Source organism: Lipophrys pholis (genome assembly GCF_963383615.2).
Source record: "Lipophrys pholis genome assembly, chromosome: 16".
In the NCBI taxonomy this organism is placed as follows: Eukaryota; Metazoa; Chordata; class Actinopteri; order Blenniiformes; family Blenniidae; genus Lipophrys; species Lipophrys pholis.
In genome coordinates this window covers 27,516,921-27,540,847 of record NC_137634.1, presented here as the reverse complement: position 1 = coordinate 27,540,847, position 23,927 = coordinate 27,516,921, and the positions used below count along the sequence as shown (strand labels likewise).

The following is a 23,927-nucleotide window of genomic DNA, read 5'->3' as shown; positions in this document are numbered from 1 at the left end:
TGAGAGTTCTAGACTTTGTCTGAGTTCTAGAGTTTGTGAGAGTTCTAGACTTTGTCTGAGTTCTGGAGTTTGTTGAGTTCTGGAATTTTCCCGAGTTGTAGAGTTTTGAGACTTCTCGAGTTTGTATGAGCTCTAGAGTTTGTTCGGGTTCATGAGTTTGCCTGAGTTTTGGAGTTTGTCAGAGTTTTGGAGTTTGTCAGAGTTCTAGACTGACTTCTGGAGTGGCAGAATTGTACAGTTCGTCAGAGTTCGAGAGTTTGTCTGATTTCTAGAGGCTGTTTGAGTTTTGGAGTTTGTGAGAATTCTGGAGTTTGTAGGATCTTGACAGTTTGTCTGGGGGTCGAGAATCTATCTGCGTTCTCGTGTCAGAGTACTACAGTTTTGAGAGTTCTAGAGTTTGTTTGAATTTAAGAGTTTGTTTGAGTTTTTCGGTTTGTCTGAGTTCTGGAGTTTGTTCGGGTTCTAGAGTCTGTCAGAGTTCTAGAGACTGTCTGTGGTCTAGAGTTTGTCCAAATTCTAGCGTTGTCAGAGTTCTAGTCTGTCAGAGTTCTAGAGACTGTGAGAGTTCTATAGTTTGTTAGTCCTAGAGATGTCAGAGTTCTATACACTGTCTGAGTTCTAGGGTTAGCCAGAGTTCTAAAGTTTGTGAGAGTTCTAGTTTGTCTGAGTTGTAGAGTTTGTGAAAGTTATAGGGTTTTGTGAGTTCTAGAGTTTGTGAAAGTTCTAGAATTTTGAGATATCAAGAGTTTGTCCGAGTTCCCGAGTTTGTGAGACTTGTGTCTTGTGTTTGAGTTCCAGACTTCTTCTATGAAAGGTCAGTGCTCCGGAATGTGTTTAAGTTCTCGAATTGTCCCTAAGTTTATCCAGCGTTGTAGAATTTGTATGTTTTGCAAAATGTGCAAGTTGAAGAAAGTTTATTTATTAGAGCTTTAGAAAATGTTCCAGAAAGTGTCAAAGCGCTTGAATATGTCAGAGTTCCAGAATTTGTGAGAGTTCTACAAAATATACAAGTTCATAATTTCAGCGAATTGTTGGAAAGCTTGTCCGTGTTCTACAGTTTGTGAGACTTCTGGAGGACGTTCCATTTCTACAACTTGTGAGAGTTTTAGCGTTTGTTGGAGAATGTGTGATCGTTCCCGAGTGTGGACGTTTGAGACGTTGTTGGGTTCCATAATGTGTGGGCGTTTCACATTTTCTTCAGAGTTCATTATGAGAGTTTGAGAGTGTGGCAGAGAGGTGATAGGAATCAGGTCTGCTGTCTCACCTCTCTGTCCATAGAGGACGAGCCGCCAGGCACACGGGACTGACAGACGGGGGACAGAGACCACGAGAGAGCCTGAAAGAGGCAGTGGTGTCGGGTTTGTTTTGGTGAACGTTTTGATTTACAGTTTTGGGAACTCTTGACTCTGCGTCTCTGCGGGGGAACCCGACGTTGGCGTGCTCCACTGCCACAGAGAGTTTTTCAGTTGTAGAGATTATTGAAGTTTAAGAACTAGAAAGTCTTGAAATGTTCTGAGACACTACACCGGGAGGAAAATCTTGATTTTCATTGTAGTTAAAGTATGTTTGATAAAACATTGGATGTGAGGTTGAGTGTGAACCACTGCAGCACCACGTCAGTCAGAATCAACAATTTAAAGAAATGTTCTTGAGTCGATGTTCAGGATTCCTGCTTCCTGAACGAGGGAGCAGCTGAGTGTGAGCTCTCCGCCTGCTCACAAACACAAACACTGTTTATTGTTCAAGTTTATTCTTCCCAAATGAGAAGTTCATTTGCAGCTTTCCACCGTCCATAAAAACCTGATCAATAAATAATCCAAGAAACGAGGCTGCAGGAGGCTCATGAAAACTGTCAAATCAATGGAACCATAAAACCCCAAACTAAACCCTTTAGGATCTTAGAGTTGGTGTGAAATCAGTGTTGTTGGCCTGGTTACGGAAACACGTGACAATTAAAAGGTTTCTTCCAGGACATTTCTGATCTTTGAGTCGATCTTTTTCAAACTGATGTATGATCACAGTCAAACATTCTTCCATCATTTGTTGTTGCGACAATCTTTCGAAAGTCCTGAATCCTATTTTGTCTCCTAATTCAGACTGAAATATGTTAAGATGAATCGTCTGTGACTGAATGAAATGACCGGATTCACTCCATCATCCATTCGACTGGTCAAGGATTGTAAATTCATCTTGAAGTGCTGAGTGAGTCTACAAAACTCTTTTCATCCTCTTTACTTATAGAATCTCTTTAATATGATTCACGATCATTGTGAAACACTTTATACAAATCAATGTTTTCAACAACAACAACAACAACAACAACAACAACAACAACAACAACAACAACAACAACAACAACAACAACAGTACATGGGATTCAGTCCCGTGTTTAAATTCACTTTCTTTCAATTGGAAACAGGAGATACTTTTCAGAAGCAAACAAGCCAAAACATTGTGAAAATGGACTATTTTAACAAATATGAAAGAATCTGAAGAAAGAGCAGAACAATCCTTTCTTCTTTTGTTTGATTCTAACTCTGTTAGTTTGAGAGGAAGTGAACAGCAGCAGGCTAAGGGACGTTTGGCCTGACAGAGGTTTTCAGGGTTTAACAGCAGCAAAGGATGAAGTACTTTACATGGATTCATGTACTTTTCAACTTTGTTGTTCTTGATCAAGCGGTAATGTGAGTTTATGTCCTTCCTCAGTGCGAGGTCGGTATTGGACCGGGTATCTCTCGCTCTGTGGCCAACAGATGAATCTTTCAATCCAGTTTGTAAAATACTCAAAGTTTGGTGCCTTCCTGCTCAGTTCCTGAACTCTTCCTGAACTCTTCCTGAACTTGTTAGAAGTTCTGCTGAGACACGTCGGCAGTCAGCTGCCGGACTGGACCGGGCCCACAGAGAAAGACTCCCACTCAGACGCATGAACAACCATTACACTGTTACAAACAATGTCCCCACTATTTGCTCCTCCCGCTTTGGGAAACACAAAGAAAGTAAAGAAAGTTGCTCCAAGTAGAGAAACTTGTGAAGACTGTCTTTTTGTGCAAACGAGCCGAGATACTGCAGTAAAAATGTTCCTGACTTATAGACTCATTATTCAGCTTGTAAAAGTGTCAGAACGTGGAGGAGAAGAGCTTCTCTGAGGCGAAGGTGATGTTTTCAGACTGTTTACCGAGTGAGCAGCTGTTCCACCGCCCACAGGGAGTCGCTTCATATTAATACGAGGCAACAGGAATAAAACGGTGAAAATCCTCTGGCTGAAAACAGAAGCAGAATAACTAATTAGCATTACAATCGTCTGGAGATTGATTAATCCAGAGCCAGACCATCACTCAACACTCAACAACAGCTTCCTGGAATGAAAGTGAGAAAAAAGACGAGGGGCTGTCGTGAAACCTCCAAAACCCCCAATCAAGAACAGTCAGAATCCACTCTGATCATGCTCAGTCCACTTTCTCTTTCCACGTGTCACAAAGTTTCCTCCCAGGAAGAAACTTTCACACACACACCCCTGATCCTTGCCCCCCTGTTCTCGCCCCCCTGGTCCTCGCCCCCCTGGTCCTCGCCTCCATCTCTGTCTCATCAGGCTGTATTGAGCCCTGCTTTTTGTCTGATTCTCGGCCGCCCGATGAGTTGGACTCCAGTGATGATGAGTTGGACTCCAGTGATGATGAGTCGGACTCCAGTGATGATGAGTCGGACTCTAGTGATGATGAGTCGGACTCCAGTGATGATGAGCTGGACTCCAGTGATGATGAGTCGGACTCCAGTGATGATGAGTCAGACTCCAGTGATGATGAGTCGGCGTCCAGTGATGATGAGTCAGACTCCAGTGATGATGAGTCAGACTCCAGTGATGATGAGTTGGACTCCAGTGATGATGAGCTGGACTTAAAGATCGTACCATGACGTGACGGACGAGAAAATCCAAGAAAACCTCCTGAGGCTTGAGAGACGACGACTTCTTGCCGTATCAGACCAGAATCCCGGGTTCATGACAGACATTCCAACACTCTGGGAAAACAACAGAGTTTCATGGTCATGTTGGTTTCTCATATCGTCTGAATAATCTGGAGCTGAGTTCGTCTGTGTCTCAGTGACCCGCTGATAGCTGGCTATAGGATCTGGAAGTTTCAGAGTTGTTAGTAATCCCCCGAGAGCAAAACTCATGAATTGAATGCAGTCGGCCTCAGATTTAATCAGCATGTTTGGCAGCGACTTGGATCCAGAACACAGAGGGACTTTATCGTTGTGATTGGGTCGTCTCAGTGCAACCTCCTCTGTCCTCGTCTCTCGTCCTCTCTCTTCACCTCTCACTAAAGCTAGCCAGCTTTAATTGTCCCCAACGAGGGCTGTGAACTCAGACCTTGTCTACAGAACTCTGCAGGTGTTTTCAAGTTCTGGAAGTTCTGGGACTTGTTTGTCCTGCACATCCTACAGATTCTCCATTAGATGTAGGCCCCATTCACACGTTTTCAAGTGAAAACAATACTTTGATCTTGTCTTGAGGGTCCGTTTCCATGACAACGAAGCTCAGAGTCACTTAAAAACTGAACTTTTTGAAAATGGCTCCAAAGGTGGAACTTCACGAAAATGCTCTGACTCTCTGCAGCACTGCGCCTGGTCTTGCTCCTAGTCCTGGTCCTGCTCCTTGTGCTGATGCTGGTTCTGCTCCTGATTGTGTTCACCACGGCCGTAGTAACTAGTTGTTCTGCACATGCTCAGTATAGGCTGTGTAGAGCGGTTTGCAGCAACGCAGAACTTTGGCGCATCGTTTGAGTATAGAGTATAAATTAGGCTTCATGACATTTAATAAGTATTCGTATCGGTACCCGGTATCTGCAACTTATGAAAGGTTTGTACTCGAAAGTGCAAGAAATTCTCTGAATAACCCACAAAGGATGTCCAACTTAGCTGAAACCATCAATATTCATCATTTGAATCAAAATGACCCGACTGTGTTTCCATCTGATTGGACCAAGAATCAAAATATACTAACTCCAGAGGAGTGGAGAGAGAAATATCACAAGCCTGTAATTTCAAACTAATTCACCAGAACGTCAGCCGGTGGAGGAAAGAAAAACTGTGATATTGTTCTTTCAGCTGCAGTCAAAAGCATCAGTCATCATCATCATAATCACAGCCATCAGCTCCTCCTCGTCCCCCTCCTCATCACTTCATCTTCTCTTTGTCTGACTCCCCTCCCCCATCCCCCCACTTTCCTTCTCCATGAGTGAAACCCATGAAAAGCTTGTCAATGTAGCTCAGGGGGTGAAGTCAGCCTGCAATCAGCGGGAAAATTACTGCTCTTTCTGCTGTCACTATCCCCGGCAATTCCAGCACGGCGGCCGGGAATGTTTATCTGCGCCGAGTCTTTACGGCAAACTACCACCTTCACAAAGAAAACACTCACACGTTTTAGCGCCTTCTTTTAGAACAATGGAGACGACGGCACTGGGCTTCATGAGTCAGACAGTCGGAGGTATCTTAATGAAAACACAGGCAATCGATGAGAATATAATGTTTTTATCTTTGTTTTGTACTGAGACGGTGCAGAGGACGGCAGCGGGCTGCTGGGGGTTGACATGGTGACCCTTCACTTCTTCCCTGGAGCTTTTAACAGCAGTAAAATCAATCAGCCCTGCAGATTGTGGTGCTTTTTAAAGAGTGGAGCCCCTCTGCTCACTAGGGGCACCACCGGGCTGCACCTGAGCTGCAAAACAAAGCTCCTCCAAGGTCACGTCATTACCTGTGTGTTGTTTCTTCGTAAGTGAATGGTGAATAGATTTCACTTATGAAGCACTTTTCCACAGCTTGAGCAGCCCAAAAGCACTTTACAATGGTGATCACATTCACCCATTCACACACCTTCACTCATTCACTCAGACACATCCACACAGTCACACATCCACACAGTCACACATTCACATTCACACACCTTCACTCATTCACTCAGACACATCCACACAGTCACACATCCACACAGTCACACATTCACATTCACACACCAGGAGGCAGCTGCCATGCAGAGCTCAGTCCATTGCCTGGAAGCAGTTTGTGACTCAGCGTCTTGCTCAAGGACATATTGGCTCCATTCACACCGCAGGTCTTGATGCTCAATTCAGATTTTTTGCTGGGATTTGATTTTCTTGCGTGATCATTTTTAAATGCGACCTGCCGTGTGAACGTGATTGGACCGTGGGATGTTTTCGGGCCCCAGAGCGCAGAGGATGATGTGAAGTCATGCCAAGCAGCACGCTATTTACACAGGGCACGCCGGTCAGCACCAGGGTTGCCAGATGTGACTTACTGTTTCGAGCCCAAACAACATAAAACCCCACACCTCAATAAAAACCAGCTCCAATCTCAGCCTGTGTAGAAATCATGTTAAAACCGTAAAACTATTATATGCATAATAAAGGTCACACCATAAAGGCACAAATGCATGAAACAAACAAAGTTAAAAGGTAAGAGAGTTTGGCTCCCCAATTGGGGAATACCACCATATCTGCCAACGCTGGATTAGGTCGTGTAGAATCATTTTCCAGTGGTTGTTGAATATGAGCCGACAAAATCTAGATAACATGATGAGGGAAAGAAGAAAAGACAAGAAGAAGAAAAAAGACAGCACAGCTTTTAACATTTTGGCGGAGCTGCTTCCTCCGGTCCACTTCCACTTATCAGTGACGTTGGTCACACGTCAACGATGAAGCAGTTGTATGTAGAAAAATATCTGAATTGGTACAACATATGAACGAGGCCGGGGTCTGGTATGAAAGAATCGGAATTAGCGCTTTCACAGGCCCACAAAACAGGTCGGATATGGTTCACTTATGAGTAAATAATCAGAACTGTGTCGCTTTTCCCTGCAATGTGAATGAGGCCGTCGACGTGGACATCGGGAACTGAACCTGCAACCTTGTGACTGATAGACTCAACCGAGCCACAGTCGCCTCTGTAATCCTGATATAACGAAATGAGTTGAAGCTCAATTAGCATTTTGAAGATTCGTTCATTAAAGGTAATTTGCATATTCTGATCAAACGCTGACCCCAACACACACACACACACACACACACACACACACACACACACACACACACGCAGACATGCCTAGTGGTATGGAGACATGGCAGGACACTGAGGACAGAAGATGAGGAAAGGCCACATTTGGGGGCCGTCCACACTGGGAGTGGCACAGCCTCTAACCACAGGGGGCGCTGCCCCACAGATCCCCCCAGCCCGGGCAGACCGGAGAGTCCCACAATATACGTGGGGGACCAAGCAGGTGCCCAGGACGGTGGAACCCATGGGACTGCCCCACCAGGGGGGAACGTGGCCACCACCAGTGTAGCGACCCCTGACAGGAACCACTGGAGATAAAAGATTCATTTAACAACCTGATAAAAGTATATAAATAGATAAAATAGATAAAATAGATAAAGTAGATAAAGTAGATAAAGTAGATAAAAGTAAATAAAAGTAAATAAATAAATATATATACATATACACATCTTTAAACATCAGTTAAAAACCTTTTTTTTTTTAAAAACCTCAAGGGGCTCTGCAGCCCTGAGGCTCCCCGGCAGGCTGTTCCACAAACGGGGGCCATGAGAGCTGAATGCAGCCCCCCCGGGGGACTTGGTCCTGGTTTTAGGCACAATTAAAAGGCCTTCAGGACCTCAGAGCCCATGAGGGTCGATACGGTAAAAGTAGACCAGATAAATAGGAGGGTGCAAAACCGTTAAGAAACTTAAAAAGTAATAAAAGAACCTTAAAATCCATCCTGAAGCGAACGGGGAGCCAATGCAGCGGTTTTTAAAACAGGCGTGATGTGGGCCGCCCTCTGGTCCTCGTGCACTCGTACAGCAGAGTTTTGTAGAAGTTGGAGTGTTGATAAAGTTTTTTTGGGAGACCAGAGAGCAGGGCGGTACAATAGTCCAGCCTACAGGAGGTAAAAGCATTAAAACCTCCACGCTGGCCTGAGAGAGAAGTGGGCGGAGTCTGGCTACGTTCTTCAGATGATAAAAAACAGTCTTTGTGACATTTGTGATATGTGAGATAAAATGAAGCTCAGAGTCAAAAGTCACGCCCGGGTTCTGTACGGATGAAGATGGTTCAAATCTAACAGTTTTGGTAAAAGTTTCTCTCTCTGGCGTTCAGGACCGAGAACTAAGACCTCTGTTTGGTCCTGGTTGAGCTGAAGGACGTTTGCTGCCATCCAAGACTTCATATCTAAAATACAGTCAAGAAGGGCATCAATTGTCCTCGTGTCCTCAGGAGACACCGCCACATACAAAGAAGCGTGGATCTGTGAGATAAGAACTGAACCACTTAGAAACATTACCAGAGACGCCGGCCAGATTCCTGAGTCGATCCAATAAAATGACCTGATCAATGGAGTCAGAAGCACTAAGATCCACTAAGATCTAGACTGGGAGCTGTTGGGAGTCTTGATTGCACCTGATGTCATTTAAAACCTTTAACAGGGCTGTGCTGTGGTTCTTCTTAAAACCAGACTGACGCGTCTCTAAAATGTTATTTGTAAGTTAAAAAATTTTTAATGGAGTAAAAACAATTTTTTTCAAAAGTTTTGCTTGAAAATGTTCAGTTGGCTCCAGGACGGTAGTTCTTAAGAACCTTGGGGTCTAAACTGCTCTTCTTCAGAAGGGGCACCACCACGGCCGTTTTAAAGGCGGTGGGGAAACCACCGTCTGAAGAGAGCAGCTGACCATGTTTAAAAGCTGTTCCTCAAAGAACCCATACAAGGACTTTAAAAGTGAGGTAGGGATTGGAGCTAAAAGGCAGGTTGTTGGCTTCACTGGGGAGAAACTCCACCAAGTGTTCTTGCATCAACCAGGTCCAAACAGTCCAGTGATTCCTCAGGTGAAGACACCAGTCCAGGTGAATTCAAAGGTAAACTTTGTAAAGGTAGAAGACTGGATCTGATGTCGTGTATTTTGCTTCTGAGGTGGTGGGCATAATCCTCACAAAAGGAGGTAATGAGTTTTAATTAAACTTGGTGCTTGTTAAAAGGTGGAGAAGAGGAGTTTGGGGTTATTTCTGTTGTCTCTGAGGAGCTTTGAGAAGCAGAAAGTCCTTGATTGTTTGACTGTTCCATTGTATGATACGTTTATTGTGATAAGTTTTGATTTCCTCCACCTCTACTCAGCAATCCTGCAGTTTCTTTTGTGTTGATCAGTTTCTTTCTTTCTCCCTGGTGCTGGTGGTTTATTTTAGTTTCTTGTGATCACTGGGGCCACCAAGTCTAGAGTTTACTTTAATTTACTGTTCAAATTCAACAATGAGGTCACATGGAGCGGGTAAAACCTCAGCAGGGGTATTCTGTCAACTTTCAATCAAATGTTCAGCCACCTCAGAAGTTATGGAGCGTTTCCTCACCGTTCTGACCGGCGCCTCCTGCTGGATAAAACTGGTGACATTAAAAAACAAAGTGGTGGGACACAGCCAGGTCAACACCAGAGGACACACCGATGATCAGTCCATAAGACAAGACCAAGTCCAGGGTGAGACCTCTGCTGTGTGACGTGTTGTTTAAAATCCTAACATTGCAGGAGGTTAAGAATTCTCTGGACAATGAGTCGGAGTGGCGATCTATGTTAGATTAAAATCACCAGGGATTAAAATTTGTACATACTTTGTATGAATAATTGATAAAAATTCAGAAATAAAAATGCTAGAATGATTTGGTGGTCTGTATATAATTAGGGAGAGGATGGGAGGGCTGCAAAAGACAAAAGGTACTCAAAAGAGGTAAAACTGTTAAAAGCCACTTTAGATGAGCAACATCTGTCATTAGTGATGGAGGCAGCTCCTCCTCCTCTCCCTCCACCCTGATAGAAAAAATAAAATGATATTTGGTGGGGAGAACTCAGTAAGAACAACTGGTGCATCAGTACCAAGCCATGTCTCAGTACCAAGCCTTGTCTCAGTACCAAGCCTTGTCTCAGTACCAAGCCAAGTCTCAGTACCAAGCCTTGTCTCAGTACCAAGCCAAGTCTCAGTACCAAGCCTTGTCTCAGTACCAAGCCATGTCTCAGTAGAAGGCAGTCTAAGTTGTTTTCTAAAATCAAGTCATTCATAATAAAAGTTTTAAGAAGAGTTTGTGTTCTGGTAAAAGTGTTCTGACTTTGGAAGGTCTCCTGGAGGCGACTGTGGGAACGGGGTGGAACATGTTGTCCTGAGTTTCTGTCTGGAGGGAGTGGGCGTGGCCTGCGGGGAGTCAGTCACCTCATCAAACGAAGGACGAAGGAAGACCCCCCCCGCTTATTTAAGTTGCTGGTTCCTCACTGGTTCCTCTCGTCCTCTTCGTCATCGTCACATTAAAAGCTAGAAGAGCTGCAGCTCAGCAGATTTATGAAGATCTCATATTGAAGAGCTGCTGTTGAGCAGAACTCATGTTTTATTCAGAGGGTCTGAGCTGGATGCAAAGTGAAGGAGAGATCAGGACCGCAAGGAGAACTTGTGCAGACCAGTGGAGGAGGAATCACCTCCAGAACCATCTACTGCAGGGGGATTCAATTAAAATGTCCAGTCGGACAAAGTCCAGGAGATCAGAATGTCTCACCGTTTACCTTTTATAATACACATATTAATCTGATATATATTTGTTTACTCTGGTTTCCTCCCACAGTGGAAAAACATGCATATGAGGTTAATTGTTGACACTAAATTCCCTCGAGGTGTGAAAGTGAGTGTGTGGTTGTCTGTCTCTGTGTGTTTGCTCTGTAATCGACTGGTGACCTGTCCTGGTGTGTCCTGTCCTCATCCAGAGTAAACTGGGACTGGCTCCAGTGTCCCGCAACCCTGACTAGTTTGAAACTGATTAAAAGATGTATGGATTTATATATTTAAATAGCCTCGTAGTTCTATCAGCATCTGCATGACATCAACAGCTGAGTGTTGGATCAAATGAATTCAGTGCAATTCAAAACATATTGACAATATTTATTATCATGGAACTGAAAGTATATGTATGACTGCTGATATAATATTCTCTCATTTACTAAATAAATATCAGGCTCATTTTCAAAATATGTTGAAATACAGTGCCTGACTTCGGAACAATAAAATACATTTTACAAATGATAAATGTAAACACATGTTGACTTCTGGAGAAAGCTTCAGTTCAGAGCCTCCGAGCCTCAGCTGGTGGATCATTGGTGACGCTGGAACCATATTTAGTTTTATTATGTTAATTGTGGAGAAAGCAGCCTCACCACTATGTGTTAAACAGAGCTGCTCTCCTCAGAGCTGGGACAGATTCTCACGGACAAACAAACTGCTCTTTCAAGGTCACATCTGCTTCGTTGATCAACCATCAGCACCAGGAGAGGCCCAGCCCATCCATTTAAGGTTCTGTGGGACTGCTTTTGAGAACCCCCCGACGTCCGTGATCCGAAATGAATCTGAATGAATATGGTGCGCTGGAGTCCAAAGCTGAAGCTCTCAAACTGGTTACTGAAGTAGTACAATAAGCCTGGTGGACTGGTCACACTGGATTAGGATCCTGGTGGACTGGTCACACTGGATTAGGATCCTGGTGGACTCTCAGACCAGGATTAGGATCCTGGTGGACTGGTCACACTGGACTCTCAGACCAGGATCAGGATCCTGGTGGACTCTCAGACTACTGTTTTCCTGTGATCTCACGTCAGAGTTAAGTGGGGTCGTGTGTCCAAAAGCTTTATGTTTTGTCTCATAATGCTGTTTTACATTTACACTTTTAACAAAAGCAAATGAGACCGACAGGTTGAGTGCTGCCAGCGGGAAGAATGAACAGAAATGACTCCATTCTGGATTCAATGCTTCATTTTCACTGTCAACACTTCTTACTTTGGAAAGCTCCATCTGGTAAAGTGTTTTCAACTTCCTGTGTCTCATCCTTTTTTTCTATCCTTTATTATGTCTTTTTCTCTGACTTTGTCCATCGTTAACTGTCTCTGTCTGTCAAAGTTTTGCCCCTAAAATACACAGATTTTATTGGTTGGTCAAACATGTGACGGCTTAACTCACATGCAACTGGTTTGTGTGTTCCCACGTCCACTAAACTATTACCGGAAAGACTACAGAAGCTGCGCCAGTTGAAAAAGAAGCGCTCGGTCAGGAACCATCTGTTTGGGCTGGAGGTTGGTCTGGTTCCGGATAGGAGAGCGTCTGGGCCTGCTCTACTGAATCACCTCTTGAACCATCTCCTGAATCATCTCCAGAACCTTCTCCAGAACCATCTCCTGAATCACCTCTTGAACCATCTCCTGAATCATCTCCAGAACCTTCTCCTGAATCGTCTCCTGAATCACCTCCAGAACCGTCCCCTGAATCATCTCCTGAACCATCTCTAGAACCATCTCCAGAACTCACAGTTTATAATCCACATCTTCATAATTCACACATTCATCATGACCATATTTACTCACACACTAATTTCCTCTGGTTTCTCCTGAAGTCACACACACTAGTTTCCGGACCAGAGTTCTGGAGCTCAGAGTCGAACCACGTGTCCAGAATGTGATTCTCCAACATGCAGCAGATCTCCAACTCCCTTCATAGTTTTGAGAGAATTTGTCAGAGTTCTAGATGTACGTGAAGTGAAGAACATTTGATAGTTGTAATTGTGTCAAAGTCCAAGCGGACGGAAATACAAGTTACTCCACAAAGTAACTAGTTACTTTTCATTCTCAGTCTCAGTGAAGTTACTCATAAGAAACAAGCACCAAACTAGACCAGTTGTTCAGAAGCTTGACAGAAACACGAGGCTGAGAGAAGAGAAGCCAAATGTCATGTGGAGATTCAGAATTGATCTGGATGGAGATCAATGATCTGTGATCATTACCGTTGTCACTGAAATCTGATCAAATTCATGTCCGATAGCGATTAGCATTGTAGCATCTCAAGACATTTTAATGAACCCGGCTGCTTTTTAAGAATCAATCACCAGTTTCTCCAGACAAACAGTTCAGAATCAAACTCCCAAACAGAAACCTCAGCAGCGTCATAAATACGTAACGATACAAAGATCTGACTCCTGAGCAACCTGGAGGTGTGAACGCAGTCATCAATGATAGAACTGTGACCTCTGAGTCGACAGATGAATAATCCAGAAAGATGAAATATTTATTCAAAGTTCACACACACTGTCTAAAGCAAAAACACAATACAGTGCAACCAAACTGAACAGCGAGCTCCAGGGCTCCAGAGCTCCAGGGCTCCAGAGCTCCAGGGCTCCAGAGCTCCAGAGCTCCAGATCTCCAGAGCTCCAGGGCGACAGAGCTCCAGAGCTCCAGATCTCCAGAGCTGCAGGGCGACAGAGCTCCAGGGCTCCAGATCTCCAGAGCTGCAGGGCGACAGAGCTCCAGGGCTCCAGAGCTCCAGAGCTCCAGAGCTCCAGAGCTCCAGGGCGACAGAGCTCCAGAGCTCCAGATCTCCCGAGATCAAGGCAGGAGGACTTACGATAGTGAAGTTCATGACCTTGAGGATCCAGATGGTGAGCGCCAGGTTGATGAGGATGAGGATCATCAGCAGCAGGACGAAGAAGTAAAGGCAGCGTTTCCTCCAGCCGTAGATTCCCACTTTGTACACTTGTGGTTTCTCTGAACTTTGGACATTGTTCCTATGAGTGCACTGTTCCTGGGTCATCTGGGGAGGAACCAGCAGAAGGTCAGTGGCATACAAATGTTTGGAGAACATCTAGAAAACAGAAGAATATCTCAGAGGAGACTAATTATTCTTATCATCACATCATCAATTAGTATCATTATTATTGATAATAACATCAATACAGGATCATTTCAGAGTTCAGTCCATCTTTCAGAGTTGATGAGGTTAAAGTCTGACCGGTCGTCCCTCCCTTACAGAGGAAAACACATTCTTGTTTCTGGGCAGGATCATCCATTATGACCACAGGTTGTTTCTCTGAGCTCTGATTGGCTCTCCACTGCCGCGACTCTGATGCTCTGTTTGCTACTGAACAATGCTGTCGTGTTGGACTGAGACAGAAACCTTCTGGAAACCACAACGAGACCCGAAGAGCCACAACCGGACCACAAACATCCCATAATCATTCCCTGGCAGGCCGCCGCCATCACCGACAGTTCAGTTCGCATTGATTCACTCGCCCAGAAGTGCTCTATAACTCCATTACCGCCCTCGGCCCGTCGATGTGCTGATAGGGGCGATTAATGATGATTCTAATGGCCCGCCAGCCATCGGCGCCACGCACTGCTCACTCCGGCCCGTGTCACTATGTAGCAACAACTCTGCAAACACAACCTGCTCTGGAGTGCGCCTCACGTCAGCAGCCAATCGCTCGGGACAGCTTGTGGACAGCAGACACAACAACACAACAGCACAACAGCACAACAGCACAACAACACAACAGCACAACAACACAACAACACAACAGCACAACAGCACAACAGCACAACAACACAACAGCACAACAACACAACAGCACAACAGCACAACAACACAACAGCACAACAACACAACAACACAACAACACAACAACACAACAGCACAACAACACAACAGCACAACAACACAACAGCACAACAACACAACAGCACAACAACACAACAGCACAACAACACAACAACACAACAGCACAACAGCACAACAGCACAACAACACAACAGCACAACAACACAACAGCACAACAGCACAACAACACAACAGCACAACAACACAACAGCACAACAACACAACAACACAACAGCACAACAACACAACAGCACAACAGCACAACAGCACAACAACACAACAGCACAACAACACAACAGCACAACAGCACAACAACACAACAGCACAACAACACAACAGCACAACAACACAACAGCACAACAGCACAACAGCACAACAACACAACAGCACAACAACACAACAGCACAACAGCACAACAACACAACAGCACAACAACACAACAGCACAACAGCACAACAACACAACAACACAACAACACAACAGCACAACAACACAACAACACAACAGCACAACAACACAACAGCACAACAGCACAACAGCACAACAACACAACAGCACAACAGCACAACAACACAACAACACAACAGCACACACACTGAGCGCTAAGTGAAATACCTGACGTCACACAGCAACACAACACAACAAACACACCTAAGGCTACATAGCAACACAACAGACACCCGTTAAATGTGAGGATGTTGGTAGGACGGTCCTGGGGTTTGACGGGAGGCGCAGACGAGGATTTCTCAGTGATGTTCCTGCTGATAGAAGACGAAGGAGATAAAAGCTGAAGAACAGACTCAGGCTGTTCTGAAACATCCAAACGCTCCACAAGGGAAACGCCTCACATCTCCAGCAGGAAGCTTTGTTAAAATGAGGAGTGTTTTTAAAAGCTTTAAACTGGACTTTTTACCTTCTGCTTGAACTCACTGCTGTTTCTTTACCTGCCCTACACCTTTACTTCAAAAAGCTCAGATTGTTAATGCTCCACCGATTCGCCAGCTCAATAAAGAATACTGACGTTGGTCTTTAATTTACAGCGACCTCATGAGTTGAAGTGACATCGTGGCGAAGGAGCGGCTGTAAAACTCGGTGAAAGGTCGGACGAGCTCAATAAAGTTGAGTGTGGAAGTTGTAACGGGAAACAGAGAAAGTCCGCAGAAAGAAAACATCACAGGGTTGAAACCAAACCTGCAAATGTCAAACACGTTCCTGTCTCGGGTTCTTCTCTGCCAGTCATACGGAAAGTTGTACGACAACGTTGCCATTATCAATGCACCATTACCGATACCAGCATCACGTATCGGGCCCAATGCTGTACGCAGTACTCATACTCGTTGCAGCTCCCCGATACAAAGCCGGCCAACCCGTTGTCCGCAGGGAGAGAGAGGACGAGTGATGTCGTGGTTTGGAGATTCTTTAATATTAATGAGAACGACAAACGTAAGACAGATTGTAAATTATGTTCTGATGAAATGTCAAGAGGAGAAAGAGTTTGGATGTGGATCCAGTAGTACGTGCTACATGCTAAAGAGCTTCAGTGCTACGTGCTACATGCTAAAGAGCTTCAGTGCTACGTGTTACATGCTAAAGAGCTTCCGGACTACGTGCTACTTGCTAAAGAGCTTCAGTGCTACGTGCTACATGCTAAAGAGCTTCAGTGCTACGTGTTACATGCTAAAGAGCTTCCGGACTACGTGCTACTTGCTAAAGAGCTTCAGTGCTACGTGCTACATGCTAAAGAGCTTCAGTGCTACGTGTTACATGCTAAAGAGCTTCCGGACTACGTGTTACATGCTAAAGAGCTTCAGTGCTATGTGCTACATGCTAAAGAGCTTCAGTGCTACGTGTTACATGCTAAAGAGCTTCAGGACTACGTGCTACATGCTAAAGAGCTTCAGTGCTACGTGTTACATGCTAAAGAGCTTCAGTGCTACGTGTTACATGCTAAAGAGCTTCCGGACTACGTGCTACATGCTAAAGAGCTTCAGTGCTACGTGTTACATGCTAAAGAGCTTTAGTGCTACGTGCTACATGCTTGAATTTTGTGCATGTTGAAACTAAAATAAGGAGCAATATGAGATTTATTGTAGAGCTGTGAATAATAAAACCTCAGATCCTGAAACATTTAAATCTGCAAGGAGCCGACGCAGCGCGAGTTATCACCTTCCCAATGAATGAAAGAAAAACTCACTTAATACCTGAAGGCTTCAAGAATATCGAGACATATCAAGGAATAGAGTTACTTTTCATTAAAACTGATAATCTGAACATTGGTTCAAAAACCAACAACTTATTTATTGATTTAATAACGCTCAGGGTTTGACACAAAGACTACAAACATGGCTGACGGTCCTGACATCTGTTTACACACACACACACACACACACACACACACACACACACACACACACACACACACACACACACACACACACACACACACACACACACACACACACACACACACACACACACACACACGCACTAGATGACGGACAGGTTTTCCATTTCCTCTGCAGATTTTTCTCTGATGGTTTTTCTGCTCGTCTGCAGCAGCAGCCTCTGATAACTGACCCGCAGCCGATACCAGAGCAAAACTTCACAAATCAAAGAGATTATGTCAGGAAGATTCGCTAAGCCGGTGGTGGCGAGGAAATACAAAGAACAAATAAAAGTCTGGGCAAGTCGAAAGTTTCAGGACAGAACTGAAAAACACATTAACCCCTTAAATCCCAGCCAGTGGTTGTGTGAGCACTTCTCCTCCACACAACCAGAAGAAAAACTGCTCGCGTTCAACAGTTTCTCCTCAGAATGATGTAGCGGTGGCAGGAAATTACATTTGATTTATGACTGTCCTCAGTGTGGCCCTTCATAAATCTGTTTTACAAACAAAAGGGGAAATAAAAAGAGTGAACTGAAAATGTCCTTGAAGGCAGAAAACTAAATACAAATAATTCACAGGAGTATTCAGAGTGTGTGTGAGACACATTCACTCACACACACACACACACACACACACACACACACACACACACACACACACACACACACACACACACACACACACACACACACACACACACACACACACACACACACACACACACACACACACACACACACACACACACACTTTGTACATAGTGTTGCTGTTTAATAGATTAGATCTCCGTGTTAGATGTCATTTGCTATTTGAATGTGTTGATTTATGAGATGATTTATGAATTAATACATTTTTATTAATAAACGCCTGTTAGCTGAATTGAACGATTCTTGGTGATTATTGTGTATTTATTGTTGACATTCACTGGTTTGTAACAGTCTGTGCTCGGATCTCACACCTTCCCTTTTATTTAAGATTGTTATATTTTTACACAGAAATAATAACTCACTTAAATAAACTTTTTCCAAACGTGACTGATATGTTGGTATTAGCTATTTCCAGTTTATCTGGTGGTGCCCCGATTTACTATTAATAAATAAATAACAAATTTATTCAAATAAAAAGAAATTCATTAATAAATTATTTTTGATCATTTATTAACTTTTAAGTAATTACTCAATTACTTTAGGAGTTGTTAATGAGTAAATGACCGTTTACTTCCATTAATAATTAAAATTTTAATAAATTACTTCCAGTGATTTATTACTTTGAGTAATCTATTACTTACAGTAATTTAACACTAATAACCAACCATAAATCGCAACACCGCTTTGTGCTCACTGGTTGATTTGTTAACTGGGTTTATTGAAACGTCGGCGGGCAACAGAACATGGCGTCTTTTAATGAGATACAGACGCTCCTCTCAGGAACAGGAGGAGAACAGGAGCTGGACGCTGCTGTTTACAATGAGAAAGTTTAACCTGAGTCACAGAGAACAACTCGGACGGCCACTTGGACGTCCATGTTCTTCGCTGATCTCCGAGTCGTTCACAACCCCGCCTACATTTTTACCGTACATTCTGTGGTGGGACCGCTCAACAGAGTTGGGCCTGGGTGCACTTTGCCGTACCGTAACCTCCGGCTCCGCCCCGCTCCGCCACGTGGAACAGCAGCTGTATTTAATCTGACGTATCGTGACGTTTTCTATCAACATCAAGAATGTTTTGCTGTATCCCACTGAGCAGGCAACAGCCATAGAGGTCCAAGACAAGTCCGTCCATCCAGGCTGTAATCTGGACATCTATTTGACACCAGAACAAGTGACAAATGACACATAGAAATGATGGACATCTAAGACAGGTTTGCATGTGTGCGGATTTCCTCTGGGTATTCTATTTCCTCCCACATTCAAAAAACACTAAATTGCCCTTATTTGTGTGTGTCCTGTGATAAACTGATGACCCGTCCTCATTCGTTTTAAACGTACTTTCATTGACGTTCATATGATGTCCAGACAAGACATAAATACAACGTCCAAGAAAGACCTCTGAAAACCCTTCATTCTGGCCCCTCTGAGGACGTCTTCTGGATGTATAGAGACAAAGTCTTTTAGACGTGTGTTGGACCACTTTTTGCTCAGTGGGATGTAACGTCAGCAGTTACCATTAGCTCGCAGCATTCGAAGTTGGCTCTCCTTTTGAAGAGCTGCAGTGTGCAGGTTGCTGGTTAACATTAAGTCCTGCTCAGCAAACATCCACAGAGACATGGCAAGTTTAGCTCAGGATCCTTTAAAGCATGAGCAGTGGTTTTCTTTCGTAACTAACAAAGTGTTTCAGTTAAGTTTGTGATTTAGTCTGCAGGAGAGCTTTTATCAGTATTTTCCTGTATAGTTCAGAATAAAAGCAGAACATAATGCACCTTCAACCTTTTACAGGCCACTTGAAACTGAGAATTCAGATCCGGATAATTATTGAAACTTTTTTTGACAATTTATTGTTTCAACAAATCAAATATCGAAACTTTTCAGTTTTTATTATTCTGTCATTAATTTACCGAAGTTAGAAGAAATAATTAAAAGTTTACTTGCCCGATAAAGAGGATTCTCAGAACCTGCTCATTTCTGTCGCAGATTCGATCACAAGCTACAGCAGCAGTGTGTGTGTGTGTGTGTGTGTGTGTGTGTGTGTGTGTGTGTGTGTGTGTGTGTGTGTGTGTGTGTGTGTGTCACAGCAGCTCAGAGAACAGATGGAAATCAAAGTGTCTGAACTCTGTGTGAAGGTTCTATTCCATCTCGTGTGCAGAGTCACTAAAACACACATCAAACAAAAACTGATGAAATGAGAGTTTTTACACAACGGTGCTGATGGCCAAAACATGGCTGTGTGTGTGTGTGTGTGTGTGTGTGTGTGTGTGTGTGTGTGTGTGTGTGTGTGTGTGTGTGTGTGTGTGTGTGTGTGTGTGTGTGTGTGTGTGTGTGTGTGTGTGTGTGTGTAATAGCCAAGCAGGAGAAAATAAGTAACAAATTGGAGGTAAATCAAATCATTGGCCTTGGAGCCGTTACCTTCGCTCGGGCAGCGATTCATTCGGAGCCTGAAGAAAAAAGCCGACGGTCCAAACACAAATTGTGTGTCTGATTAGAAACCAAACGAGCTTCAACAAAACCTTATTGGTCGTTTCTGCAGCCAAACGGCCGGGCGGCTCCCCATTCGGCCTGTTATAGACAACATGTGGATCGGTACCAGAACCTGGCATCGCCGCCAGTCCGTCGACACGCCGTTTCTGATGTTCACACGCCTCCGACTGGACGTGGCGGACGGCCAGTGGCGGCTTCCTGCCAGTCTACACGCCATTAGATTCTCGCTTGCCTCCGATTGGAGGTTTGCATGGTGTGGCGGGTGGCCAGCGGCGGGCGGCCAGCAAAGTGCTGCTGGCCGATGGAACGTGTAAACAGGCGAGTGGACGTGAAATGTGACGAACTGAATAAACTGAACCGCCTGTCGGGAGAATCGCTTCCAGGAAATAAAAGACAGACCAGCTGCTACGTGACATTAACACAACACATCTATGTGATGCTAACACCACGTAGCTCTGTGATGCTAATGTGACATAGCTACATGATGCTAACACAACGCAGCTACGTGATGCTAACATGACGGGGCTATGAGATGCTAATATGACGTGGCTATCAGATGCTAATATGACGTGACTACGTGATGCTAACATGACATAGCAGCTTAATACTAGCATGACGTAGCTAATGACATTAACACAACACAGCTATATGACGCTAACATGATGTAGCTACGGGATGCTAACATGACATAGCTAAAAGATGCTAACCTGACCTGGCCCGGTGATGATAACACTATGTAGCTATACTTAGCTTAACGAGCATGCTGATGATGGCGGTGGTGAGCATGTGCAGTAGCAGAACTCACCCCCCCTCCCAACGCGTGCCCCCTTGTCTGACTGCCCTCTCACACATGCCGGTCCAGACAGATACTGTTAGCATATGATTTGATCCACTCAGACGTTACAGATGTTTCATGTGATGAATCCTGTCAATGTTTCAAATCTAACGACAGCCTGTCGTCCATATCTGAAGCTGTTTCCACTCCGAGGTGATTCAGTTGGAGAGAACGGGATTCCAGACGTAGTCGAAGCAGCAGGACTGAACTTAATTTGGTGTTCGGTGTTTTTCATGTTATTACAGCCTCACAGTGTTTCCCTGATCGTAGAGATTAGACCTGAGGAGGCAGCTTTAGTTGTCTTTTTGAGTCGCCGTGTGGTTTAATGCTCCTGCTCGGAGTCAGCAGGTTAAATGCTTTCTGTCCTGCTGCTGGTGAATAAAGCAGCTTCTCTTTGACCTCTAACCTCAGTCCTGATTCTCCTTCCTCAGCATTAACACCGCGTTCATGCTGCAGCCGGCCGCCGTCTCTAGCTATATTATGGTGTTACTGACGAGCCGCCGCTAAAGCCTGCGGAGCGAGTTAGGGGAGAGAAATGGAAGCAGAACCAGCAGGACTGTAAAAACAGGCGGATCCTGTTTGAGATGTAGTGGAGTTAGCGTCAGCATTAGCATTAGCAGAATTCACCAAAACCTGGTGAAAGTTGATGGTTTTCAGACTGAAAGCATCAGACAGACGCCGGTTCACTTCACAAGCTTCACCTCCAATGAGATGAGCTTTTTACACTCTCATAACTTAGGTACGGGAGTCAAACTCCGGTTCCTGTTGAGAACCGGCTCCCAGGGTTTCAGTGCCAAACGATTCCCTCCTCGGTTCCAGTGGACGGGACTGACGTCACCATGCATGTGGGGGAGTTCACGGAAGCGTGTGGCGACGTCATTCACCATAGCGGCCAGCAGGAAACATGGCGACCAAGGGGCACAAGCGCTCAACGGTTTGCTTACATTTGTGGAGGAAGAAGGACGACAGGACAAGCGTCAACACTTGCAAAGTGGATGTTTCGTCAATACGACCAACAAGCAGAAACATTCTCACACAGCAGCGAGAACTTTGAATGAATGTTGTGTTTTCGATCTGCTTCGGAGTGTATCTCAACTCAGCAGCAACGTTAGCATGTCCTCTGCTGTCAAGGCTGCAGGTTTTATTTCCAAATGAGAACCCACGAAGAACCGAATCGTTACGCAGAATCTGGAATTGGAACCGTAACAATCTCATGGATTCCGTGGTCCGTGTACCTCCGAGCTGAAGCTGCTTCAGCTCCTGCTGAGGTGAGCAGCGCTGTACCAGATTAATTAATGATACGTGATTAAAATCATGTCTTTTCATTGATTTGACTGCAGTCTCACAGCGCCCCCTACTGTCAGAAGCAGCACAGATTGTCCTCGGAGCTCAGTCATCACAGTAAATGAAACGTTTCTCAGGAGAGAAAAATACACATTAAAAACTAAATAATAATTATAAATGTGAGATTCGGTAGAGTTAGTTTGTAGTTACACTATATTATTTACAGATTCTAAAAAGCAAATGATACCGTTTTGTATTTTGGTTAATGATTCCTAATATAATAGAAAATGTATTTTTAGTGTTGTTCGTCTTGATAGTATTACTATGAAGTACCTGAGGCAGCTCTGTATGCAGTCGTGTGTCATTGTCATCATCTTCCTGATTTATGTGTTGCTTTAATTGACGGTTGAGATGAGGACACGATTGTGTCTTCTAAAGGAGGACATGCCAGTGAAAGGACAGGATTGTCTTCTAAAGGAAGACATGCCAGTGAAAGGACAGGATTGTGTCTTCTAAAGGAGGACATGCCAGTGAAAGGACAGGATTGTGTCTTCTAAAGGAGGACATGCCAGAGAAAGGACAGGATTGTCTTCTAAAGGTTGAGTCCTTCCTGCCAGCGAGTGGCGTCCCTCCGTCCTCTCTGGAGGTTCTGCAGAACCTCATCCGGCTCAGCAGGGAACCACAAAGATAAATATTCATTCTTAATGAGAGAATTTGCTCTTTCAATAAAGTTAGTAGAAAAAAGGTTGGATTTCTATTTTGTATTTAAATCTTTTTTTCTGTTTTGCGGTTCAATATTAAGACAAAGTTTGTTCATGAATTAAATTAATAGAAAATAAAAAAAACCTGAGAAATGAAATAATGATGAATTGATTCCATGCTATTTCAAATAACAAAACAAAAGTAAGATTTTATTTTGTCATTTTTTGGTTAATTTCAAACACAAAAGGAAAAAAACATAGATTGTAGTAGAAAAGCTGACGTGTGTGAAAAGGAGTAGAGGTAATAAATCCTAGCCGCTCTCCACTCAATCTATTTGCACCGTGTGTATTTTTTATTAATTTTATATTTAAACTGCAGCAGCCGGATAAACATCTGAATCAACTGGAGGGAGAGATGGAAGCTCACAGGCAGCCTGCAGGGGGCAGCAACGCCATGCGCCCTTGTTTACTCTCCCATCAAGAGAAGAAGAGATTCCACTTCCGGGTTTTCCGGCAAATCAAACTTGAAATAAAGAATTACAGTCGTATTTTATTTCCCGATTTTTGTTTAAGAAAGGCACATCGGGTAACCGGAAACCATCCGATTTTCATTTTTCGTTTCCCAATATCAAAACGAAAAACGAAAATCGAATGTCCGGACGGGAACCCAGACCACACGGACCACATGGACCACATGGACCACATGGACCACCCGGACCTTCCATCCCAGCTGTCAACACTCTTCAGGTATTTCAGTTTGATTTTGAAACACAGCAGCTTCATGTTTTGAGCTTCCTGATGACCTTCTAATCTACCAGCTCGTCGTTCTTGTTATTGGGTCTAAACGGAATCGGCACCGTGGTCTTCGTTGGCATTAACAGCATTGCTCAGTTTCCTTTGCTGTCCCTTCACCATGCGGAGTCCCTCAGGGTGTGTTCTCAGGCCCGTTCTACAGCGGACACGTTCTGTCCCGTGTTGAAAGAGTAACTTGCTATTAGATTAACTTGTAATGTTAACAGAAGGATGAAATTACTCAAAGTTACTGAGTAACAGGAATTTTTTCTATTTATTGAACTGATTGTTTAA

General features: G+C 44.1%; 1 protein-coding gene across 1 annotated transcript in view; it reads right to left on the bottom strand.

The window, feature by feature from the left end:
* The window catches only part of sgcd (sarcoglycan, delta (dystrophin-associated glycoprotein)), a 100,556-nt gene that overhangs the window by 62,279 nt on the left and 14,350 nt on the right, over positions 1-23,927 (bottom strand). The window contains exon 2 of the mRNA XM_080484115.1: positions 13,474-13,659. Coding sequence (XP_080340241.1) covers positions 13,474-13,659 — 186 coding nt within the window. The remainder of the gene's footprint in view (positions 1-13,473; positions 13,660-23,927) is intronic.